Raw genomic sequence first — 24,930 nt, 5'->3', positions numbered from 1 at the left:
GTGTTTCAGGGAGCATCCTGCCACTGCAGTAGCAGCAGAGGATACTGGTCTGTCATTGGTCACAGAGGGACTCACCTGACCATGTTAGCGTCCCGCTGTTGGTTGATGCTCATCCTAGTTCCCTTGGTAACACTTGTTTGGCAGAAGAGTGAAGCATTTGTGGTCAGCAGTAGGAGAATCCATTCAGAAATCATCCTCAATGGGACTAAATTGGTAAACCTTTCATCCTTTGGTCATTATTGAAAGGATCATGATGGCCTGATGGTTTCTTTTTCTTTTTCATTTTTATTTTATTTTTAACAGGAAAAAACAGCAGAGCAATGAAGAACATTACCAGCTGTGGGCCTGAAAGTGTTTTCCAGCAGGGTTCCTGCTGTCTCACAGTGAGGAAAAAAGCAATCAAAATAACATAAAACAAGACAGGCAGAGAATAAAAATGGTAATTTTTATATGAAAGTTCAATTGACTTATGCTGGAAAACGTCACTTTTTATTTAAAGGCATAGACACTTAGTTTTCTTTATGGCGTTGTCAGTGCTAAATAAACAGTGGCATCTATTACTCCCAAGATAATTTCACCTAGCAGTAAAATATATGGACACTGGACGCCAACAGACACGCTATATAATGCAACAACCAGCCAGGCCTTTAAAGACAGACATATTTAAAGACATATTTTTGTGAGATATGGACACACACACACAGCATGTGAGGGGAGATAATTGGTTAGAAGCTTCCTGTGTAAGAAACAACAGAAACTGGCACCAGATGTCATGACAATAGGGAGTGAAGATAACTGAGAATGAAATGTAAATTGCTTTATTTATTTTTAATAACTGTTTTGTTTATTCAACTTTTCATACTGGCATGTATTTTGTACTCTGTACAACGGTTGTTGGCTAAAATAATGTGGCTGCTGTAATATGCCATTTATTAAATGTTTTACAAGTGACAATAAAACTGCAGCTTTGCACAAAGAGACTTTGCATCCTGAGCAACAGTGATTATAATTCTTGATCCTATGAGGCGAAAAAGGAAATTTGCTGCTGGCTGTTCTAAGTGGACCAGACGCCCAGCAGCAGCCCATCATGAAGGAAAGAGCAAGTCAGCAGGAAGATCACTGGAGCCTTAAACTGTCTAAACATGTTTAGTCTTCCATCCACTGATGATGCTTGTGAATGAGGGTGTGTGTGTGTGAAACAAAGGCAAGATAACAACTTGGATAGACTGACAAAGTGGGTTGTAACACATTTATAGATGAACATAATGTCCTATTTTGATCCTTTTTTCCTTGACTGAAACATAAAATTCCACATGGTTTCTCACTGCTGAGAAAACCAGGATGAGGATTGATGTGGGTTGTGAAGGATCCAGATCTTTTGTGTTTGTGTGTGTTTCAGTCCTAGAGAGCTTCGTGGCCACCGGTCAGCTTGTGGAAGAGCTCCTCATTGAGCGTCTCGCTCTTCTCACGACTGCGTGTCGACATGAAAATGTAGCCTCCGATGAACTCGTGAACGATTTTGCAGTCGGCTGTCACGCAGCTAAAGGCAATGTTGACATTCCCTTCAAACTCAATGGCCATCTGTAGGGGTCGGAAAACACACAAAGAAATCAGAGATTTTAAAGGTAAATTTCGGTGAAAAAATGTTGGAGCAGTGAGATAGTAGACAGTAACAAAATATAATAACGATATTATGGGGTTCCTTTAAAATCTTTGCAGTGTAATAAGCATAACTCTCCTCACTTTATGGGTAGTGTTAATGAGGTCGCTCTCCCATGGCACTAGTGTTATTGCTAATTACACTGGCAGCATGGTTAGAGATCTAGTTAGTGTAGCTGGAGTTCATGCTTTGTATCTAGATGAAAGTCTTACTGTATTTTATCGCCTGTTTTGATCATGCGTCTGGCAATTATCACAAATAACAAACACTGCAACCATACAAGCCTTCTTTAGATAATTCAGTACCACATATTTTTAGAAACTAAAAAATCCTGCAAACTGTTCCTGACATAAAGTTGATGATGACAGCGTGAGTCTGACCTGTCGTATGTCCCAGTTGACGTTCCACTGCTTCATGTTGTTGTAGCGCCAGGTCTTCACCACATCACCCACCCCCAGGTCAATGCGGATCAGACGGTTGGGGGCGATGCCCAGAACCTCATCTTTCCGGCTGCCCTTGAACCTGTTGGTCAAAAACATCTTGCTTCAGTTTTCTCTCTTTCAAGACCATGCCATGACAAAAGTCAAACTTTAACCTTCCAGAGCTTAAACGTGTTAAAATATCTTCACTTCCTGCATGTGAGAAGTAAACATTTTTGTAGTATTTTCTTTATGTACCACCTCTGAGTCTCATTCTATTCTAAAAAAGACTCATAACTTTAACAAAACTCTATATTTACATCAATTAAGAGCTGAGTGTAAGACTAAATATCTACTTCACATTAATCCAGTTACACTATCTAGTTTTCTTACTTGTGTTGTGGCAAAATGCTCTAAAAAACTTTAAATTAAACATGACCTGACTACGACGTATGAGAGGCCAAAGTCAGGCAGGGCCTGCCAGATCTGCAGGAAGCGCATCACTGCGTCTGTCAGAGAGAGCTGAGCCACGTTCTGGTACGCGTCCAGGATACGAGGAGCCAGCTGGAGGGTTAGGCACAAAGTAAAGGGTCAGAGTTAATCACATGTTTGCAGACAGAAGTTTGAGCACAAACTTGGTAGTTGTTGCAGCCACAAAACCAAATTACTATACTGATATCCAGACAGAGGTTAAAAAGAGTTAATTTCAGACTGAATTTGGCTGTTTGCTTAATGTTTTAAGTGACCAATAAATTAGTAATGGGTATTATCCAATAGTAGCAGCCTCCTTAAGTCAGTCAAAACCCATCTGATGGAATCTGATGAAAATAAGTGACATCACATCTACTATTTTTTATCTTTGCACTCTCAGTGTGTGTTTCACTTTTCCTGCGGTTCCTGTACCTGTTTGGTTTTGTACTTCTTATGGTAGCGTGGCGATACTAGGCTGTGGGTGTTGATGCTTTCATCTGTGGCATCTGTGTTGCCATGGGAACCAGAGGAGGTCTTTTGCATAGCTAGGAAGGAGCGAATGCTCTGGATCTCGCTCTGGAAGCTGCTGTCTGCCAGGGTCTTGCCTTTGGAGGCCAGTCGACATCCAGCCATCCACTGAGCGTACTGCTGCTCCTAAAGGCCGAGAGACAAAGACACAGAGCAGAGAGAGAGAGAGAGAAAAATGTGAGATCTTCAGACAAAGATAGAGGTGTTGATAGAGAGGTGGTGGATATGACAGAGGATGACACACACACAGATGAGGAGAAATGAGTGTGTGTGTTTGGCCTCACGTTTTCACAGCGCAGATAGACCTCGTTCATGCCCTCAGGTGCTGGTATCAGGAGCCTGATAAGGAACTTCTGTGCCGCCACGTTAACATCCGGAGCCACCTCACATCCTGTGTGCAGGACAAGTAACTACTGAAACTTGATGAGACACTTTGTTCCAGGCTGAAATATCTCAACAACTATCGATTGATTGCCATGACATTTTTGATCTTTGCTGATCCACTGGCTTTTCCTTTAGTGCCAGTATGAAGTTCATATTTTTTATTTTAAATGAAATGTCTCAACAACTATTGGATGATTTGCCATGAATTATGGTACAGATATTCATGCCCCCCTCAGTTTTATCAAGTCAAAATATTAATTTGTCACATACTTTGGTTTAACATACTTGAATTGACAGAGTGAATTGAATTCCCATTAGCCTTAACTGCACTTTATTCACAGAGCTGCTTGCATGGCTGTAGACTCTTGTTATAGTATTCATGGGTTACACATACAGATAAAGAATAGTAGGGAAAGATTTTATTTAATGTTTATTTGTATAAGGACAAGTATATAGCATGAACTAATGCCACATACAACAGCATTTGTAACCAAAGTTAGTTTGCAATGCCCGTCCCTAGATGGACCTTTGATACAATAAATGATGTGAGTCAAACTTGAATTCATGTCATCTTGAGTATGTACGGCTGATACCTGACTGAGGCTGCTGAGTCACGTAACAGTTCATTTTCAGCATTTAGGTTGTTGTCCACATTAGCGTTGATACTCCTTTTTCATTTATGCTTCATTTCCTCTTTAAGTCTTAAGTCTAACTTCTCACAGACTGGAGAGGAAACAGACTTGAGTGCAGCATTGACACTGACTTTTTACCATTTATGGAGCTCTGTGTGTGTGTCTGTGTGTGTGTGTGTGTGGTGATCATCATAAACTAATACACACATACTTAATGATTACTGAGTTCATTGTTGTTGATATAGAGGTTAAGATAGAGTTATAATAATAATAATTATTAAAAGTACAGTAATATATTCTGTACCTTTGAGGTTAATCTGTTGAATGGGCTCTCCGATGCTCTCCTCTTTGCTCTTGAAATAAGAGATGGACGTGTCCTGGAACTTGAACCAGTACTGCTTGTATCCTTTCAGAGTCAACCTCTTCGGCCTAAAACACACAGTCACATCACTCATTTTCACCAAAACTGAAAATGTAAACATCACAGATATATGCTTTTGTTTTTCAGAAAAATTGTTGCTTTTCTTGATTTTAACTTAAAGTTTCACATCTCAGGAAGAGGAAATGGAGACAAACAGTATGCTTTTGCCCTGGTCCCCTCTTGAAGGCGCTACAGGTCTATCAAGACCTGCAACTCGAGACTCCTGAATAGTTTTTGCCCCAGAGCTACTAGAGAACTGAACCCTCTTCCCTCCTGACATCCCCTCAACACACACCCTCTTCATGTTTTACTGCTTTATTCATGTGCAATACTCTACTGCTAGTTTTTTTTTTTTTACTTGATATGTATGCGTGTAACTATAGGAGCTAATATGTATGTATACATAAATGTATGCATGTAGAGAAAGTACACAAAAATAGATGGGTGAATGTACGACATGTATCTGAGGTGTATTTATGAATCATGTATATTCAAGAGTGTTGTTTTTTTTCTTATTTATTCTTGTAGTTCTATTCTCTTCTTATCAGCACCTTTCAGAAAGTGACACCATCAGTCTCGTTGTACTGCCATGCAATGACAATAAAGTCATTCTATTCTATGCAGCAGCATGCTTATACTTTAGCTGTTGTATTTAGTTTTAACAGAATTCAATTCACGTGTACCAAAGAGTATTTGAGTAGTTGGAAAATTAACCTCACCTGAATAGTTTCAGATAGTCGTTGAGTTCTGGTGCAGTCATGTTTTCCTGGATGAAGAACAAAACTTTTTTCATTCATTTCAGTTTATGTCATTTCTATCTTGATCACATGAACAGCAATAGAAAGTTCTTGTTTGAATTATCTTCTATATAGAATCCTTATTTGCTTGTGTTTTAGTCCTAACAGAGATATAATCTATAGCCAAAATCATTGCAGGTAAGAAAGTAAATGCATTATGATTACTTAAATTAATACTAATTGTGGACCCACCAATAGCAAAAATAATGACATCTTAAAAGGATGCAACTGAAGTGGAGGTTTTAACATAAAGGCATAAATAACTGAGTCAGTATCTACCACATCTGTAAGCATTAGGATGAGACAACTTCACCCTAATTTGGACATGAGGTGACTCTCATTGTCAGAAAAATGCATCTAATATGTCTGACCAGCATCTCGGACGCGGTGCTGCTCTCTCCCTCCATCTTGACCTCCAGGGACTGCAGCGCTGACTCCAGGTCGTCCATGGCTGCATTGGAGCTCATCATCTGGGGCTCCGACTGAGACACCTTACTGATGTGGTACTGTACGAGTTTGTGTGTGAGAGAGCAGAGAGACCAAATTATTTTAACTATGTACTGGATGTTAAAGGAGAGAACAGCTCAAACTGTGTGCAATTACTGCCTGTATAATCTGGATACTCAGATTAGATCAGTTCTTTATAAGAAACTTAGACTGGCTACAAGTCTAAAATAGAAAACCTACACAGTTGTTTCATTATTCTGCTCTAAATGCAGTTTTCATGGATTTGTTGTCGAACATAATTTGATTCCTCAGATTTGGAGTTTTCCTGTGGAATTTTTTGACTAAATTTGAAGACTGAATCTGCTTGACTTTTGGTGCTTTTTTTGGACATTTGATTGGTCGACAACAACAGTTTTTAAAATTCTGCCAAGTCTAGAGATGCATTTATAAAAATCTAATCTATATTTTTATATTTAACTTGTCAAACTAAATAAAAAAAGCAAATCTATATTAAACATCTTTGATCATATTTGTATATAAATAGAGGCACATTTTAAATACTGTGATGTGTGACATTTAAGAGTCTCATGAGGGAAATGGCCACTTTCTTTAGTGTGTATGTATCTGATCTACCTGCAGCGCTCCAAACAGCATCATCTCCTCCTCGGTGCAGTCAATGTCCTCCAGCAGGATAGCCCAGCGGGCCTGCTCATACAGCTGGGTCAGACGCACTACATCGTACTGAAAAAACAAAAATCACATAGAGGAAGGTAAAGTGATGTAATGTCAAACACACAGTATATAAAAACAACATGGATACACACACACACACACACACACACACCTTGGGTTCCATATCATAGAAGGCAAAGTATTTGAAGCGAAGCCAGAGTCGGTCGTTTTCTTGGATGCCCTGCTGCATGAGACAACGGGATGAGTCCAACCACCTGAGAGACAGACAGAGAATATATGAGCTCTTATGTAAATTCTTATGCATTTATGTGAGATATATTTTCCACTTGACTTATTTCTGCTAGGGTAATCAACATTTATTTTATGTATTGCAATGTTTTTTAATACATTGTGTCTCATACTTCCTTTTAAGCTTATTACGTATTCATGTGGAAACTAAAATTTAAACTTAAACTCGAGAAAGGCAGAAGAGAGAAAATCAAAAATACTATTTATATACAGTTTAAATACAGTCTGAGTGTGTTTTAGCTGAATGCATAGCACTTCAGTGTATATGACAGAGCTGAGAAATCTCCCATCAAACAGCTCCAGTTATAATACAGTTATAGGACAGTGGTGGTATCTTTCTCAGCCAACATGCATAATAGCTACAGTAAAGTGAAGTATGAAGAGCTCTCTGTTAGGTGGCAGCTGCTTTAAAAGCTGGACTACAATGTATGCAAAGCACAAACACACACGTTCTTGAGAATATGTTTAATTAGCTTAACAACCCGTGACAGCAGAATAGACAGAAACTTGTGTTAAATCACCCAACCTCAATTATCAGGTCCGTGCTTTGGTAAAGGGGTAACAACGGGAGCATCTTTCAGCCAACAGGGAAGTTTGCTGCAATTAAGATCAAACCAGGGTCCCTCTTTTTGTGAGGCAACAGCGATAATCACTGAACCAACATGCCTCCCAGGTAATTGGTGTGCACAAGCGCTTACTTTCCCGAGGAGAAGTCTAATTAGCCAAACAACATGCAGCTGTTTGGCCTGAGTAATGACAGCCCTCATTCAGACAATAAATGCTTAAAAAAAATAACTTGTTGCTTTGATTTTTTTCTTTGCTTTGTGAGTGACAGCCAGAGAAGTCAAACATGATGATATATTATACAAGTACACAGTGTTTAAATCAAACGAGTGTCTGTTAGTTTAAAATGGAAAGTGAAGAAAAGCTTTCAATGGCAGTGAAAGAGAGTTTGACAACACTCTACTCATCAATTAAAGGTTAGAACTAAAGAAATGTAACTTCTGTGGGTTTTGGGAACAATTTCAAGTATAATATGTGTTTGAAAAGTAAAACCGTGAGATTATTGAGCACAGTTTTCACATTTTTGTTCTTGTCTTAAAAATCATCAACTAGCAGTCTAGCTTTTCCATAGACTTCTGCTGCGTTCATGTCATATAGGATTGATGGGAAAGAAGGGAATGATTCCCATGTTTGCGACTTGCGAGAGTCCACGTCATCAGACAAGTCAAGATAGTTGTATGATTACAGAGTTGGCCCAGTGAGGGATAAAAACACTGTGCAATGACAACATAACATTTAATCCCTTCAATTTTTTTTCTTGAATCTCCATGAACGCTGGACTCAGAGAATCACAAGAGGCATGATACGCCCCCTTTAAAGGAGGGGATTACTGTACAGGTATGGGTGTAGTCATACCTGCCATGGATGTGGGCCTTGTCCACCACGCTGGCTGGGCGGTACTGCTTGGCTATGGCCTCAGGAGCAGGGGGAGGCTGGGTGACTGACAGCATCTTGTAGATGTCCTCCATCTGGGTCGAGTCAGCAAAATGAGCCGGCATGCCGTTATACAAACTGGGCCGGGATGCTGCAAAGGAAGTGTACAATAACAGTTAACTCCAGTTTTCCCAAGAGTTTGTAGACTTCAAAATCTGACCTCTCAATATACAATATACATATTATAATATATGGCTCAATTTGTGCGTATAAAACTCTTTGAGGAGCTCATGCCAGATACCAGTTATTTTTTTAATTGTTTCTTTAATTGTTTCTCGGAGGCATAACTGACTCTACAAAAGCAAGATTTTTTCAGTGATTATTGTTACCTTATATAATACACCTGATTGGCTATGACTATGCTGAAAAAACTACATACTGGGGTAATGGCAACACTGCACTGATTCAAAGTCAGTTATAAAAATCTGCTTATTGATAAACATGAGGTTAAATTGTGGCAGTACATGAAATCTGCTATTCTATCATTTTTAAAGGATTGTAAACATCCTGCATCAGTCAAAGCCATGAAATGTTTTGCCTGGAGTGTGAATGAAGTGTGATGAGTGTACCCGAGGAGAGGGGCACCTCGGTCAGGTCGTAAATCTCTTCAGCCGAGTCTTTATCTTTCTTCTTCTTCTTCTCCTCTACGGGTCGAAGGAGCGAGAGCTCCTCAGGGCGACGGATGTCTGTGGAGATAACAGAGAGCAGAGGGTTTGTGAAAATCATTAGTTTTGTTACTGAAGAACTGTAAGTGATTTATGCAGCCCTCTTTCACTCTCTACTTCCAACTTTTTTATCCTTCCCCTAGTTTTGTTTGATTCAGCTGATTAGTTCACCAGGTAAAAGCTTAAAACTGACTCCATGGTGCAATAGTAGGATGTTTGACTTCAGATCAGAAGGTTGTCTGTTCAAATTACATCCGAGTCGTTATGTGTCTTCAGGATCTGTCATCTCCTTATGTTCAAATGTGGGGATTATCCATGTAGGATCCACACTGTGGGTTTGTTGACTGTTGACCTCATCATTTCACACAGGACATCTGTGCAAGGTGAGCAGGTTTTAATGGTATATGACCCTTCATCTCCAAGTTAATCAGGGTTATGATGTTGGACTGTTACAAAAAAGTGACTTCTGATTCACTGGACTGTTAATTGTATTCTCCTGGAAATCCAGTATGTCCATAAAACTGGAGATGAGTGTCTGTTGTAGTAAAATTACATCTGAATCACTGAACAATTAATTTATTAAACTGATAGTTGAACTGACTTACTTAACATACACTTCTATTCATTTAATCTCTCCCACCAGTGTTTGGTTTGTCGGCTGATGAGTCGACTGGTTAGTAGTATAAAACAGACTCTGTGGCGCAACGGTAGCGCGTCTGACTCCAGATCAGAAGGTTGCGTGTTCAAATCACGTCAGGGTCAATATGGGAAGCTCTGTCCTTTATGTTGAACTCTGTGGTGCTCAACACAGGAAATTATACATATAGTATCTACAAACACAGTCATACATATGATATCAACAAACATTAACCAGCTGATCAATGAACCAACTGCTGCTCTCAGACACTATGACGTTACAGTGGTGTGTCTCCATTCTCATTACATGATTGTTATTTCTATATCACTTCAGGATCAGTCATTTTGCTTCCAGATCAGTACTTAACTGATGTGCTGAAACTATTACACTTTAGATTTCCAAACTGTCATAGCATCTCAAAAATGATTTAAGCAGCCGTTTTTCTCTCTCTACTTCCACCTCCAAGTTTATAAAGGATGTAATGTTGCACTGATGACAAACACAAAATGTTTTTATCCTTCACCTTAGTTTTTATTTTATGAGCTGATTAGTCGACTTTTTAAAAGCTCAAAACAGACTCTGTGGCGCAACGGTAGCGCGTCTGACTCCAGATCAGAAGGTTGCGTGTTCAAATCACGTCAGGGTCATTATGGGAAGCTCTGTCCTTTATCGTGAACTCTGTGGTGCTCAACACAGGAAATCATACATATATTATCTACAAACACAGTCATACATATGATATTGACAAACATTAACCAGCTGATCAGTGAATCAACTGCTGCTGTCCAACGCTGTGAACTAATAGTAGTGTCTCTTGCACTCAATTGGTTGTCATATCACTTGTTTTTGGAGCCTGTCCTCCCAAGAAAAATAACAGAGATACTAAACACGACGCGATGTCTCACTTTGCTTCTAAATCCAGACATCACAAATGGACAAAAAAATGTACAAATGAAGCCTGAGTTTTTTTTCCTCCCTGTGAATTTTATTCTATTTTTTCTCAGTAAGCCCGTACATTAAAACAGCATTGATGCTGACTTCTACTGGGAGGGCCAGATTCCTGGATGGGCAAGCCTGGCCCCCATGGCCTGGCCATAACACCGGGACTGCGAATAAGTTGTAAATGTCGAAAACAACCTATTGTTACATTGTTAGAAGGTTTAAAACAGACTCTGTGGCGCAACGGTAGCGCGTCTGACTCCAGATCAGAAGGTTGCGTGTTCAAATCATGTCAGGGTCAATATGAGAGCCTTTGCCCTTTATGTTGAACTCTGTGGTGCTCAACCATGGAAAAAAACATACAGATGTTATCAATAAACCTTAACCAGCCTATCAGTGAACCAGCTCCTGCTGTCTGACACTGTGAACTAATAGTAGTGCCTCTTGCACTTGATTAGATGGTTGTGGTTTCATATCACTTTTTTTGAGCCTGTCCTACGAAGACAAATGACCCTATATTTCGTAAGTTCAGACGCAAAAAATGAACTATTGTTACATTTGAGTGACAGATGCCATCTAGTGGTCGTAGTAATTATGACCTGGAGAAGTGACACAGTTTAGATGACGTCTATATGAGGTGACTTTGTTGTTATGAGGATGCGGGTTGGGTTGATGGCTAGATGGTGGAAAAAAGTGGACTTAGCTGCAGCAGGCCACAGTTCACTTCCCGTCTCCAACTGACAGTCAGGACTTTTAAAAAAAAAACTGTAACATGGTGTTTACTGTTGCCATACCGACAAAGGTTTCCCAACTTTAAGAAAGTAGTAACAACGTTTCAAGTGAACATTTTGACACAAACCATGATCTTTCTCAAACCCTAACCAAGTGTTTTTTGTGCCTAAACCTAACCAGACCTTAACCACAACATTGTCACATCATAAAACATCATTATTTTCTAAGTGATTCGTAGGGGCTTTGGAAAGTGGCATATTACGATCCAATGGGTCGTTCTGGAGTGCAGGTACAAACGACATATGCGGTTGTGTAATTTGGAGGACTTGTTTTTTTATTATGCTACGTGCAATTGTCCAGTTCTTCTGGGATCAGTCTGCTACAGTACTGATACAGTCATTGTACTGCACTTTTAAGAACTATGAAAATCTACCTGCCTGCCGTGTCCACCAAGACAACCTGCACAAAACAATATTAATCAGAAAATAGACAAAGAAAAAAATGGTTATTTTTGTCCTTTCCGCTAGTTCTTGGTTTGTAAACTGATTATTTGACTGATTAATAGCTTAAAGCAGACTCTGTGGCGCAACGGTAGCGCGTCTGACTCCAGATCAGAAGGTTGCGTGTTCAAATCACGTCAGGGTCAATATGGGAAGCTCTGTCCTTTATCGTGAACTCTGCTACTCAACTGAGGAAGACATACATATAATATTGACAAACATTACTCAGCTCCTGCTGTCTGACACTGTGAACTAATAGTAGTGCCTCTTCCACTTGATTAGATGGTTGTGGTTTCGTATCACTTTTTTAGAGCCTGTCCTATGAAGACAAATGACCCTATAGGTTGTAAGTTCAGTCGCCAAAAATGAACTATTGTTACATTTGAGTGACAGATGCCATCTAGTGGTCGTAGTAATTATGACCTGGAGAAGTGACACAGTTTAGATGACGTCTATATAAGGTGACTTCCTTATTACAAGGAGGCGGGTTGGGTTGATGGCTAGATGTTGGCACAAAGTGGACTCAGCTGCAACAGACCACAGTTCACTTCCCGTTTCCAACTGACAGTCAGGACTTTAAAAAAAAAAAACTGTAACATGATGTTTACTGTTGCCATGACAACAAAGGTTTCCTAACTTTAAGAAAGTAGTAACAACGTTTCAAGTGAACATTTTGACACAAACCATGATCTTTCTCAAACCCTAACCAAGCGGTTTTTGTGCCTTAACCTAACCAGACCTTAACCACAACATTGTCACATCATAAAACATCATTATTTTCTAAGTGATTCGTAGGGGCTTTGGAAAGTGGCATATTACGCTCCAATGGGTTGTTCTGGAGTGCAGGTACAAACGATTTATGCGGTTGTGTAATTTGGAGGATTTGTTGTTTTTTTATTATGCTACGTGCAATTGTCCAGTTCTTCTGGGATCAGTCTGCTACAGTACTGATACAGTCATTGTACTGTGCTTTTAAGAACTATGAAAATCTACCTGCCTGCCGTGTCCACCAAGACAACGTGCACAAAACAATATTCGTCAGAAAATAGACAAAGAAAAAAATGGTTCTGTTTGTCCTTTCTGCTAGTTCTTGGTTTGTAAACTGATTATTTGACTGATTAGTAGCTTCAAGCAGACTCTGTGGCGCAACGGTAGCGCGTCTGACTCCAGATCAGAAGGTTGCGTGTTCAAATCACGTCAGGGTCAACATGGGAGGCGCTGTCCTTTATGTTGAACTCTGTGGTGCTCAACAGAGGAAATCATACATATAGTGTCTACAAACACAGTCATACATATGATATCGACAAACATTAACCAGCTGATCAGTGAACTAACTGCTGCTCTCAGACACTATGACGTTACAGTGATGTGTCTCCTTCCTCATTAGATGATTGTCATTTCTATATCAGCTCAAAATCAGTAATTTTGCTTTCAGATCAGTACTGTCATAGCATTTCAAAGGTGATTTAAGCAGCCCTCTTTTACTCTCTACTTCCATCTCCAACTTTATAAAGGTTGTAATGTTGCACAGATGACAAACCAAAAATGTTTTTATTCTCCCCTTAGCTTTTGTTTTGTCAGCTGATTATTTGACTTTTTAAAGGGTTAAAACAGACTCTGTGGCGCAACGGTAGCGCGTCTGACTCCAGATCAGAAGGTTGCGTGTTCAAATCACGTCAGGGTCAAATTTTAAGCTTTGTAACATGTATTAAATGTCTTGTTGCACTTACAAGCAACAACTTTGTCTATATGTGCTACTGTGTAGTTCTTCTGGGATCAGCCTGCTACATTCATTGCACAGTGCTTTTAAAAAGTATAAGAATCTACCTACAAACTCTTCCACCAAGACAACCTGGGCAAAAATGTTTCATTTCAAAATAGATATGGTGAAAATGTTTTTATCCTTTCAGTTTGTCAGCTAATTAATTGACTAGTTGCTGTTGCTGTGGACTCTGTGGCGCAATGGTAGCGCGTCTGACTCCAGATCAGAAGGTTGCGTGTTCAAATCACGTCAGGGTCAATATGGGAAGCTCTGTCCTTCATCGTGAACTCTGCCACTCAACCGAGGAAGACATACATATAATATTGACAAACATTAACCAGCTCCTGCTGTCTGACACTGTGAAACTAATAGTAGTGCCTCTTGCACTTGATTAGATGGTTGTGGTTTCATATCACTTTTTTAGAGCCTGTCCTACGAAGACAAATGACCCTATAGGTTGTAAGTTCAGTCGCCAAAAATGAACTATTGTTACATTTGAGTGACAGATGCCATCTAGTGGTCGTAGTAATTATGACCTGGAGAAGTGACACAGTTTAGATGACGTCTATATAAGGTGACTTCCTTATTACAAGGAGGCGGGTTGGGTTGATGGCTAGATGTTGGCACAAAGTGGACTCAGCTGCAGCGGACCACAGTTCACTTCCCGTTTCCAACTGACAGGACTTTTTTAAAAAAAAAAAAAACTGTAACATGATGTCTACTGTTGCCATGACCACAAAGGTTTCCTACCTTTAAGAAAGTAGTAACAACATTTCAAGTGAACATTTTAACGCAAATCACGATCTTTCCGAAACCCTAACAAAGTGGTTTTTGTGCCTAAACCTAACCAGACCTTAACCACAACATTGTCACATCATAAAACATCATTATTTTCTAAGTGATTCGTAGGGGTTTTGGAAAGTAGCATATTACGATCCAATGGGTCGTTCTGGAGTGCAGGTACAAATGACCTATGCGGTTGTGTAATTTGGAAGATTTGTTGTTTTTTTATTATGCTACGTGCAATTGTCCAGTTCTTCTGGGATCAGTCTGCTACAGTACTGATACAGTCATTGTACTGCGCTTTTAAGAACTATGAAAATCTACCTGCCTGCTTCTTCCACCAAGACAACCTGCACAAAACAATATTCGTCAGAAAATAGACAAAGAAAAAAATGGTTATTTTTGTCCTTTCCGCTAGTTCTTGGTTTGTCAACTGATTATTTGACTGATTAGCAGCTTTAAATAGACTCTGTGGCGCAACGGTAGCGCGTCTGACTCCAGATCAGAAGGTTGCGTGTTCAAATCACGTCAGGGTCAATATGAGAGGCGCTGTCCTTTATTGTGAACTCTGTGGTGCTCAACAGAGGAAATCATACATATGATATCGACAAACATTAACCAGCTGATCAGTGAATCAACTGCTGCTGTCCAAAGCTGTGAACTAATAGTAGTGTCTCTTGCACTCAATTAGATGGTTGTCATATCACTTGCTTTTGGAGCCTGTCCTCCCAAGAAAAATAACAGAGATACTAAACACGACGCGATGTCTCACTTTGCTTCTAAATCCAGACATCACAAATGGACAAAAAAATGTACAAATGAAGCCTGAGTTTTTTTTTCCTCCCTGTGAATTTTATTCTATTTTTTCTCAGTAAGCCTGTACATTAAAACAGCATTGATGCTGACTTCTACTGGGAGGGCCAGATTCCTGGATGGGCAAGCCTGGCCCCCATGGCCTGGCCATAACACCGGGACTGCCTATAGGTTGTAAATTTCAATGCCAAAAACAACCTATTGTTACATTGTTACAAGGCTCGAAACAGACTCTGTGGCGCAATGGTAGCGCGTCTGACTCCAGATCAGAAGGTTGCGTGTTCAAATCACGTCAGGGTCAAAATTGAAGCTTTGCAACGTGTATTAAATGTGTTGTTGCACTTACAAACAACAACTTTGTCTGTATGTGCTGTTGTCTAGTTCTTCTAGGACCAGCCTGCTGCAGTACTGGTGCATTCACTGCACAATGCCTCTAAAAACTATAACAATCTACCTGCAAACTCTTCCACCAAGACAACCTGGGCAAAAAATGTTTCATTTCAAAAAAGACATGTTCTATCCTTCCCTCTACTTTTCAGTTTGTCAGCTAATTACTTGACTACTTGGTGTTGCAACAGACTCTGTGGCGCAACGGTAGCGTGTCTGACTCCAGATCAGAAGGTTGTGTGTTCAAATCATGTCAGAGTCAATATGAGAAGCTCTGTCCTTTACCTGGAGCTCAACTGCTCAACCAATGAAGTCATACATACAATATTGACAAACATTAACCAGCTGCTGCTGTCCACCGCTGTGAACAAATAGTTGTGTCTCTTGCACTTGATTAGATGGTTGTGTTTTCATATCATTTTTTTAGAGCCTGTCCTCTCAAGAAAAATGACCCTTTAGGTCATAAAGTCAGATCGGAAAGTTGCGTGTTCAAATCACGTCAGGGTCAAAATTTAAGTTTTGCAACATGTGTTGTTGTACTCACAAGAAAAAACTTTGTCTTTTTGTGATGCTGTCTAGTTTTTCTGGTAACTGCTGCCTTACTGATACACTCATTGCACAGTGCTTCTAAAATCTATAACAATCTACCTGCAAAAATTACAAAATAGATATGGTGAAAATGTTTTTATCCTTTCCTCTAGTTTTCAATTTGTCAGCTAATTACCTGACAATTTAGTGCTGTGACAGACTCTGTGGTGCAACGGTAGCGAGTCTGACTCCAGATCGGATCATCAGAACAGCGTCATGGATTTATCAATACACAGCACAGTTAGGCTACTGATATTTCAGAGTCATGGTCGGGGCCACAGAATCTAACTTGCACAAACCTCAGTGAGGAAAAGGATCAATAAGTGAGGCAGACTAGATGAATATATTCAACTAAACAACCCCTTTTCCCCTGCACTCTCTGTACTACTAGGGGATGGAAAGTTAACAAGGGGAATGCATTTTGGTCATTTTGCTAACAAGGGGGATGGCATCCCCCCTAAAATTGCTTACTGCTAATACAGTCATGTGTGTTGAAGAATTATGAAAATCTACCTCCCTCCCTCTTCCACCAAGACAACCTGCGCAAAACAATATTAATTGGAAAATATAAATAGAAAAAATGTATTCCTTCCTCTAGTTCTTGGTCTGTCAGCTGATTATTTGACTGATTAGCAGCTTTAAATAGACTCTGTGGCGCAATGGTAGCGCGTCTGACTCCAGATCAGAAGGTTGTGTGTTCAAATCACGTCAGGGTCAATAGGGGAAGCTCTGTCCTTTATGTTGAACTCTGTGGTGCAGAACAGGGGAAATTATACAGATAGTATCTACAAACCCTGATCAGTGAACCAACTGCTGCTGTCAGACACTATGACATTACAGTGGTGTGTCTTGCTCCTCATTAGACGGTTTTGGTTTTATATCACTTCAGGATCAGTAATTTTGCTTTCAGATCAGTACTGAACTGATGTGCTGAAATTATTGCACTTTACAATTCCAAACTGTCATAGCATTTCAAAAGTGATTTAAGCAGCCGTCTTTTACTCTCCACTTCCACCTCCAACTTTATAAACGTTGTAATGTTGCACTGATGACAAACACAAAATGTTTTTATTCACCCCTTAGTTTTTGTTTTGTCAGCTGATTAGTCAACTTTTTAATGTGTTAAAACAGACTCTGTGGCGCAACGGTAGCGCGTCTGACTCCAGATCAGAAGGTTGCGTGTTCAAATCATGTCAGGGTCAAAATTTAAGCTTTGTAACATGTGTTGTTGTACTCACAAGAAAAAACTTTGTCTTTTTGTGATGCTGTCTAGTTCTTCTGGTAACTGCTGCCTTACTGATACACTCACTGCACAGTGCTTCTAAAATCTATAACAATCTATCTGCAAACTCTTCCACCAAGACAACCTGTGAAAAAAATGATTCAATATCAACATCTTTTACTTCAAATTGGTATTAAACTGTTGTGCTGAAACTACTGCACTTTACGTGCAAATTGGCATAGCATTTGAAAGATTTTTTTACCCCCCTTTTGTTTCTTTCAGCTGATTAGTTGAGTAGTAAGACTTAAAACAGACTCTGTGGTGCAACGGTCTGACTCCAGATCAGAAGGTTGCATGTTCAAATCACATCAGGGTCAATATTTAAGCTTTCCTGTGTGTAGTAAACACGATGCTGCTCTGTTGCGCTTGCGAGTAATAACTGTGTGTAGCCTGTACTGTATTATATTCTGTGCAAATGTCTGTCTTCTGAGATCAGCCAGTACAGATAAAAACATTGCAGAGTGGCTTTCAAAAACTACCTGTCTACTTATTCCACCACAGCCTGTGCAAAAATAGATAAACAATATTCTTCCCTGGTTTGTTAGCTGATCAGTTGACTAGATAAAGGCTTAAAGGGGATTCTGTAGTGCTACAGTAGCACGTCTGACTGCAGATCAAAAGGTTGCATGTTCAAATCACATCAGGGTCAATATGTATCTTCATGAACTCTCATCTCAATATGTTTGCTCTTGAGCAGCTGTCAGTAGTCAGAGCTGTCTCAGAATCTCATACATCACTGATCTACATCAGTTCAAGCAACTCCGTCCTCGGTCAGTGTCACAAACACATTAACTGAATCTGATAAATGCATTTTACTCGCTGCTGCTGTTTGAAACGCTGCACATTCAAATCATTTCACGGTTGATACGTTTCTTCATGACTTGCAATCTCATTATGTTTAATGTTGTAATTGTGCCTATAGGATCACACTGTGGAGTTATAATAAATATTTTGCAGGCACATACTGTATAGATGTGAAAAACTCAAAACAGACTCTGTGGTGCAGCGGTAGTGTGTCTGACTCCAGATCAGAAGGTTGTGTATTCAGATCACATCAGGGTCAATATGTTTGTTTCTCAGGGAACGTCTGGACTCTCTGGTGCTCAACAGGAGAAATCATACATTTAATATCTACAAACAAACTGATCAGTGAACCAATTCATGCTGTGGCGCAGTAGTATTGTGTCTTGTTCCTCATTAGACAGCTGTGTGTTCATGTCGGGGTCTCAGTGAGTATTTTTCATGTATCAGAGAGACACATAATCACAGGAGAGAAATGTCTCTTTCCTGTAAGGCTGTTATTTCCAGTAATTATCTTCCTGTTAAGACTGAAAACCCTGGAAACCATTATTATAAATCCACTGTGAATAAAAGTCTGGTCAAATGCCATGCTTGTTACACTGTTTTTAATTTTTAATATTCAGGACTTGTCTTTTATTCTACTCTCCAGTTTAAATGTTTCCTTTGTTTTCATGCACAAAGGGATTTAACAGAGGTTTATCCTCATGTGTAAGTTCCTCCTCTATGTGTTTGAAATACCTGCTGCATCGTAACTTTGATACAAATCTGAGCTTTCTTAATCTGTTTTTCGGCTCCCTCTAAGCTGCTTTTCTACTGACGGATTTCATTATTTCGTCTCTGCTTGCTGCTTTTCAAAACCTTTCCAGTCTGCTGTCACCTCCTGGGGATTTCTGGTGAGGGATTGAGACCAAGAAGTGCCAAAATTAGACTAAATGAAAGCACGAAACAGATGGTGAAGGTCTTCTTTCCTGGCAATGGTGTTGGTTGTTACAGCCAATTAGACTGCAACATATTAATGAGACACTTTTACACGTCTCGAAGAATAATTAGGTTGTGAACAGTTATTGCGGTGTGACTACTGACAACCAGCAAGAAGACAGAGGAGGAGAGGAGTAATAGATACTGAGGATGGAAATTATGGTGGATGTTGTGGATGGAAGACTGACTTAGATTATTTACTTTGATTAAAAAAATAGAGTTAATGTCTCTTTATCATAAATTATAGGATGCATATGAATAGATTCATAGGATTTGTCGGTTTTGGTGGACAGAGTGAGGCAAAAAGAAAGGAAGAAAGAAAGAAGCAAAAAGGGAAAGATGGAAGAAAAGGAAGGGAGAAAGAAGGAAAGAGAATGAAAGACAAAAAAAAGAATGAAGGAAGGGAGAAAGTAAATGAAGAAAAGAAAGAAACAAGGTCAGAAAGAAATAAAGGACAGAAGGAAGGAAAGAAGGAATGAGATAAAAAGAAGAGAAAGAAAGAAATATGGAAGGAAACAAAATACAAAAAGGAAGGAAAGAAGTAAGAACAGAAAGAAAGAAAGAAAGAAAGAAAGAAAGAAAGAAAGAAAGAAAGAAAGAAAGAAAGACTCACTGAGCATTCTGCAGATGCCCATCACGGTCTGGAAGACGGGGTTGGAGAAGCAGGCCCGGAGCCGCAGGGTGATGCCGTTGGGGAGGCCCAGTTTCAGGGGCTTGTGTTGGGGCATGAAGAGCAGCCGAGCGTCGGCGTGGATGCCGTATTTCTCCAGAGTCCAGGATGTCCGCAGCAGCCACCGCTGCTTCTGATCCCACCATAGCGCATGATCCGACCAGTCCCGCTTCATCTCTGCAGAAGTCAGACACAAAACACTTCACTTCACTAAAAACTCACAGTTGACATCCATTAGATTAACTTCAGGTGATGATGCGTCATTTTAGTTGTCTTAGTGATTGTCCAGACATGTTGTCACCTCAAGAACCCAAAGTGGCCTCTACTCTAATTCGCGCGCGTAAAGTGACAATTAACTGACAATTAGCTTGGAAAAAATATGACCAATTTACCTCAAGTGCCACAAGGCTTGTGACCTCTAGTGGACCAGTAGGTCTCTGTTGCGCACTGTCTGACTCCAGATCAGAAACTTGATGGTTAAACAAGACTGCTTCTTTATGATCAAATGGGAGTTATGTACATAGTATCCACATTGTAGGCTATTCCACACGTGACCTCTATGTTAGATATCATATTTATATTCATGACACTTAATAAATATTCGGTTAAAACAAACCTTATGTTGGTAATCAATTAACTCCATCCGTGAACTTGATCCTCATATCAAGTCTCAGACCATTAAGATCCAACTGATATTTTACCGTATTATACCAAGTATGGAGGCACTCTGAGACTAATTTACCACCAACAATGTTTGATCTTTCTAGATATACCAGTGCGGCACCAGCATGAGACTCTGTGGCGCAACGGTAGCGCGTCTGACTCCAGATCAGAAGGTTGCGTGTTCAAATCACGTCAGGGTCAACTTGTTTGCCTCCCAGTGATACATTAAATAGCACATTTTAATAGAAATGGAGTAAGGACATGGATCATCTGACCACGCTCGTCAAAGTCCGGACACTTTCAAGCCTCTGAAAAGTGACTTGCGAAAAACTGGACAAACCCTCTGTGGTTTAAGAATACTTTATCATCAAAAGTCATAATTTCAAAATTCATGATCATCACTTTGCTAATGAGGCTGATTTTCTTAATTCCTATGATTGATCCATTTTGGAGATCAAAGCCTTTTCCACCTGATGACAGTAGAGTTGAGTACAAAGCACATAAAGAGGTGTATTTAAGTGCCAAGTGGAAATATTTAATGGTCAAAAGCTGCATAACTTAGTATGGTGATCCTGTTTCACTGGGTAAAAGAATCAAATAGCATATTCCAACATAAGATACATAAGAGACAAATATTCTACTGACAACTAAAATGAACAATTAGGGGAAAAATACTATAAGTTTAAAATAATTGGTTAAAGGAGATAAAAGTAAATACATATTTGACTGTGTTTTTTTATTTGGCTTGTATATAAATCTTTAAACCATGAACAATTCTGATTCCTCTATGGGCAGTCTTAGCTGATAAGTTATACCAGCATTTAATTTAAAAAAGAAAGCACAATCAGACACTTTTGTTTGTCTTGTTCTCATCAAGACAATCAAAAGTATCAGTTGTATAACAGTCAGAGTGATGTGCAAGCAAAATAAGGAGAAGATAGTCATCTGTATGAAAGGTGCTGGACAAATATAGTTTGATTGATTGATAGAGAGGTGTGGTCTAAAGGCACATGATGATGGTTATTGCTTGGTATAAAAAGGTATAAAAGCTCACTTCAACTAAAAATAATATTTACTCTGACCAAACAGACAAGTGCATAATGTTACACAGGTTTATATTAAGGTTACAAGACACATTCTTAATACATGACTCATGATGATTTAAAGCTCATCATAAATTCCTGTTGCTCACTATTAAGAAATCATCAAGTCACTATGAATTTATGTGATCACTTAATTCTTAATGGATCATCAATCAGTGTTATATAGTATTTAGTTAAATATAGAAAAGGGAATTCGATGAGTCTGAGAGCAGAACGGTATCTATTCTTGTAGAAATATGAAGCTGTTTGAAGCTTTATCAATCATTACTGGTATGTATTAAATCATAGTGAGTCATGCATTAGTTCTGCATTACTTAAACATGTGTTTTGCAACTTTAATATAAAGTGATACTTGTTCCCCTATGCAAATTTGTCCATGCGAAGCTATTTTTAGTCTGCGCAGTGAAACTGACAGACAAACTGACGGAGCTTTATTTGAGACAAACCGAAGCAGACAGACAGTGACCTACGTGTCTTCTCCACCAGCTTGAGGATGACCCCTCCTATGTGGAGGTCAGAGGTCACGCTGAGGGTGACAGATGGGGCATCGGGCCCCAGGTCCTCCACAATGACTGACAGGTCCCACGCCGCCATACTGGGAGAAAGAGAGGAAGAGAGAGAAATGCAGGAGACGAGTCTGACAGAGTAGAGTTGAGTTGACAGATACCGAGACAGAAGTATAAAGCAGAAGAGACAAAAATGGGGAAAGTGAAAGAATCAAGGAGATTTAGTTTCATTGTTATATAATTGGATATCACGTGTTGTTATGAAATCCTGCTCTGAATCAAAGTGAGTGAATCAACTAAAATACTCTTTAAAAGATCTATTATGTGTTACAAATGTATATTTTTTATGTTTAGTGGAAATATATGAACAAGACTTAATCCTGTAACACTTCGGGAGTTATTTTATTGACGCAAATTAATAAAACATTTTAGTCCAAACAATAGACAAAAAGTCATATATACAATAAACCCATGCCACCCTTACATACTGTTCATGTTCTGTATCGCCTCATAATTAGTCTCAATACCACATTTCTGAACCACAAATCTATTTTTCATTCATAAATACCTTATTTGTCATTAACAAATGGGTGATTAATCCTTAATTAAGCTTTCAGGGAGCAGAGATGGTGGATTTTTTAAGCTATATCAAAGTCCTGTGTTACATAAAGCCGGAAAATATAAAAGCCAGAATAATTTCAGTGAATGTTATTGAATGTAAAGAATGCAATAATTTTTGAATGGAAAGTTTTTATTTTTTATTTTTCTATATAAATATGAGTCAAATTGAACCCAGAACACTTTAAGATGTGTATCAGCTGCACAAAAATGAATATAAAAAATATTTTTCTATATAAAAATTATTTTTTTATATTCTGGGTCACTTTAGGAAAAGTCATAAAATGTAGAGCTAAAAGGAAGGTGTTTAGGGTGTTTTTACTGCTCTCAAATGGGTAAAATTTGACTTGACAGTATGTAAGGGTTAAGTTACTCCTCCTTTTGATTTAACATCACATTAATATAACCACCAACATTATCACTTCAACACTGAGATGAAAATTGCTCAGATGTATCACTAACTCATTCAGTGTGTCAGGTTTTTTCTTCCTATCTATATATAGTATATCCTGAGTGAGCATAATCCTGCACTTTTATGTGCTCACATTAAATCTGAGTTCAAGATGTGTCACCTACATGCAGGATTTGTGACACTGTAAGCCTGTCGTGGTCCAATATGCCACTTACTTCAGTAAACATACAATGCGACTTTTCAATGATGAAGCAGATGTCATTTTAAGAATTTATGAAGTATAAGTTTTCTGTGGAAAGTATTTTTAAATATGTCCAGAGGAGATTGTTAAAAAAACCTTCTAATACAAAAACATCACAGTTTCTTTACATTAAATTGCATATTTAGGTAGGAAAAAAAAGGTTTTAAAGATGTTTTGTGTAAAATACAGCGGAGTTAGACATATTTACAATTAAAGATCCTGCATTCAAAATGTTACATAACTAAAAGCACATAAGTATTAGCAGTAAAATGTATGTAAAGTGCCAAAAGTACTCATTTTGCATAAAAAAGTTACACATTTATTATTATCTATGTATTATGTTAAGCAGCATGTTGATTGAGGTGGAGCTAATTTTAAGTCACATACTGTTTGGTAGATGTACACTATAGCAATGAATTATATTTCATTAAAAAAAGTCATGTGAAAAGCTGCAATTCATCTGCTTTAACAGTAAAATTAAAAAAAACAAACATCTGCAATGGAAGAATTTGATGGATCTACAAAAAACGCACAAAAACAGAAAGTTAGAAAAACCTGCTTCAGTTTTCCAGGACATTTAAGATATTAAACGAGACAAAGAAAGACTACAGGACATGCCAATCAACTGCAAGAAGTAAAACATTAACCCACTGTTCAATATCACATGACACTGTGTAACACTGACACACACACACACACACACACACTGGATGGCTGAGTTTATTCCAGCAACATGTCCAGTGATGAGCGCTTCCTGTTCCTGCCTTGAACTATCACCATGGACGCACACTTCCGCTTTCTGACCCGCCCAAGGTGAGATGTTCATCCAGTGCCAATACAGTACAGTCACCTACTGCATGTGTGTAAATATGTGAGAAAACTTATATTAAAAGTCGTCACATTTGTGAATCATTGTGATCAAAATCAAGTGTTTCCTCCACTTGTTTAAATTTTCAAGGACTAATATCGCAGACAAAGACAATGACACACAGATGTACTGCCTCTACCCATCTTCAAGCCTAAACGTTTATTATCTGTTTTTGAATATATATTCTGATATGTGACCTATTAACCTCTTATATTATATTGTCTAAAGTGTATATTTAACACAGAAGCCCTTCATACGTACACACCCTGACCTGTGTCTCTCTCTGTCCTCATGCCTTTTCCCTTTCTCTCATGCTGTCACCCACCCACACACACACACACCAACAACCAAACACACTTTTAAAGACAATACCGTCAGTCTCCTTTGTCCAGGGTTTTGGGAAATGGATGCTGGGGGGCTCCTGTTCTTCTGTCAGATCTCTGAAGAAGTTTCACAGGTTTTCTGTAAAATGTGGTAGCAATATCGCCTTCCTGGGGCTGGGCGGGTTGTGGTCTGTAGTTGCTGTGTCTGTGTTGCTTGTGTCACTTGTCGAGAAATGGTTTGTTCCTCCTTCTGGCAGTTTCCGCCTAGCGGAAATGGTTTTTTTTACATTTTGACTGACAGGCCCTATGTGTGATGCATATTAGGCAATGTGTCATGCAGCATATGTAGGAAATGAGATATAAACAGTTATGAGATATTAAATGGACAGAAAACACAAATTATCACTCTCCTCCCTTTGTGG

The 24,930-nt window shown here is 39.0% G+C and overlaps 2 protein-coding genes and 13 non-coding genes across 20 annotated transcripts in view; 14 read left to right on the top strand and 1 right to left on the bottom strand.

Annotated features, from left to right (window-relative positions):
- trpt1 (tRNA phosphotransferase 1) overlaps positions 1–980 on the top strand; it is a 4,863-nt gene extending 3,883 nt beyond the window's left edge. For 2 of the 3 annotated variants that reach the window (XR_010929661.1, XM_067599493.1), the window contains exon 8: positions 10–980. Coding sequence is in view for 1 of the 3 variants with exons in the window: in XM_067599493.1 (XP_067455594.1) it covers positions 10–32 (23 nt within the window). In the remaining 2 variants the exon portion in view is untranslated. The remainder of the gene's footprint in view (positions 1–9) is intronic. The other variant, XR_010929660.1, reaches the window with a different exon arrangement.
- Positions 468–24,930, bottom strand: fermt3b (FERM domain containing kindlin 3b). 4 transcript variants are annotated; one of them, XM_067599483.1, is made up of 15 exons: positions 24,558–24,930; positions 22,011–22,135; positions 19,718–19,951; positions 8,807–8,923; positions 8,160–8,328; positions 6,604–6,706; positions 6,393–6,500; positions 5,684–5,818; positions 5,235–5,281; positions 4,399–4,523; positions 3,363–3,469; positions 2,983–3,204; positions 2,519–2,643; positions 2,041–2,182; positions 468–1,581 (listed from the first exon to the last, which is right to left on the bottom strand). In XM_067599483.1, exons 2-15 carry the CDS (start codon positions 22,132–22,134, stop codon positions 1,402–1,404), a joined length of 1,938 nt encoding a protein of 645 aa, XP_067455584.1. In that variant the 5' UTR covers position 22,135; positions 24,558–24,930; the 3' UTR covers positions 468–1,401. The 4 variants fall into 4 exon arrangements, with proteins under 4 accessions (XP_067455584.1, XP_067455583.1, XP_067455585.1 ...); XM_067599482.1 differs by having other exon boundaries at positions 22,011–22,177; positions 24,558–24,929; XM_067599484.1 differs by lacking the exons at positions 22,011–22,135; positions 24,558–24,930 and adding an exon at positions 20,391–20,409.
- trnaw-cca (transfer RNA tryptophan (anticodon CCA)) lies at positions 9,593–9,664 on the top strand. The gene has a single exon. It is a non-coding gene; the product is annotated as a tRNA-Trp (tRNA).
- Positions 10,115–10,186, top strand: trnaw-cca (transfer RNA tryptophan (anticodon CCA)). Its single transcript has one exon. It is a non-coding gene; the product is annotated as a tRNA-Trp (tRNA).
- On the top strand, positions 10,708–10,779 carry trnaw-cca (transfer RNA tryptophan (anticodon CCA)). The gene has a single exon. It is a non-coding gene; the product is annotated as a tRNA-Trp (tRNA).
- trnaw-cca (transfer RNA tryptophan (anticodon CCA)) lies at positions 11,785–11,856 on the top strand. The gene has a single exon. It is a non-coding gene; the product is annotated as a tRNA-Trp (tRNA).
- Positions 12,845–12,916, top strand: trnaw-cca (transfer RNA tryptophan (anticodon CCA)). Its single transcript has one exon. It is a non-coding gene; the product is annotated as a tRNA-Trp (tRNA).
- trnaw-cca (transfer RNA tryptophan (anticodon CCA)) lies at positions 13,324–13,395 on the top strand. The gene has a single exon. It is a non-coding gene; the product is annotated as a tRNA-Trp (tRNA).
- On the top strand, positions 13,659–13,730 carry trnaw-cca (transfer RNA tryptophan (anticodon CCA)). Its single transcript has one exon. It is a non-coding gene; the product is annotated as a tRNA-Trp (tRNA).
- Positions 14,721–14,792, top strand: trnaw-cca (transfer RNA tryptophan (anticodon CCA)). Its single transcript has one exon. It is a non-coding gene; the product is annotated as a tRNA-Trp (tRNA).
- trnaw-cca (transfer RNA tryptophan (anticodon CCA)) lies at positions 15,298–15,369 on the top strand. The gene has a single exon. It is a non-coding gene; the product is annotated as a tRNA-Trp (tRNA).
- trnaw-cca (transfer RNA tryptophan (anticodon CCA)) lies at positions 15,646–15,717 on the top strand. Its single transcript has one exon. It is a non-coding gene; the product is annotated as a tRNA-Trp (tRNA).
- On the top strand, positions 16,689–16,760 carry trnaw-cca (transfer RNA tryptophan (anticodon CCA)). The gene has a single exon. It is a non-coding gene; the product is annotated as a tRNA-Trp (tRNA).
- Positions 17,174–17,245, top strand: trnaw-cca (transfer RNA tryptophan (anticodon CCA)). The gene has a single exon. It is a non-coding gene; the product is annotated as a tRNA-Trp (tRNA).
- trnaw-cca (transfer RNA tryptophan (anticodon CCA)) lies at positions 20,567–20,638 on the top strand. The gene has a single exon. It is a non-coding gene; the product is annotated as a tRNA-Trp (tRNA).

The sequence above is a fragment of the Thunnus thynnus genome, chromosome 9 (genome assembly GCF_963924715.1).
Source record: "Thunnus thynnus chromosome 9, fThuThy2.1, whole genome shotgun sequence".
Classification (NCBI taxonomy): Eukaryota; Metazoa; Chordata; class Actinopteri; order Scombriformes; family Scombridae; genus Thunnus; species Thunnus thynnus.
The sequence above is the reverse complement of the archived record's forward strand: the minus strand, read 5'-3'. Positions and strand labels throughout refer to the sequence as shown.

Bases quoted from the DNA above. Each gene is read 5' to 3' on its own strand.
- fermt3b (XM_067599483.1), bottom strand. From the start codon at position 22,134: ATGGCGGCGTGGGACCTGTCAGTCATTGTGGAGGACCTGGGGCCCGAT. The intron at 8,329-8,806 runs GTACACTCATCA...CTTCCTTTGCAG, and splicing joins CGAGGTGCCCCTCTCCTCGG to CATCCCGGCCCAGTTTGTAT. The intron at 3,205-3,362 runs GTGAGGCCAAAC...CTCGGCCTTTAG, and splicing joins TCTATCTGCGCTGTGAAAAC to GAGCAGCAGTACGCTCAGTG.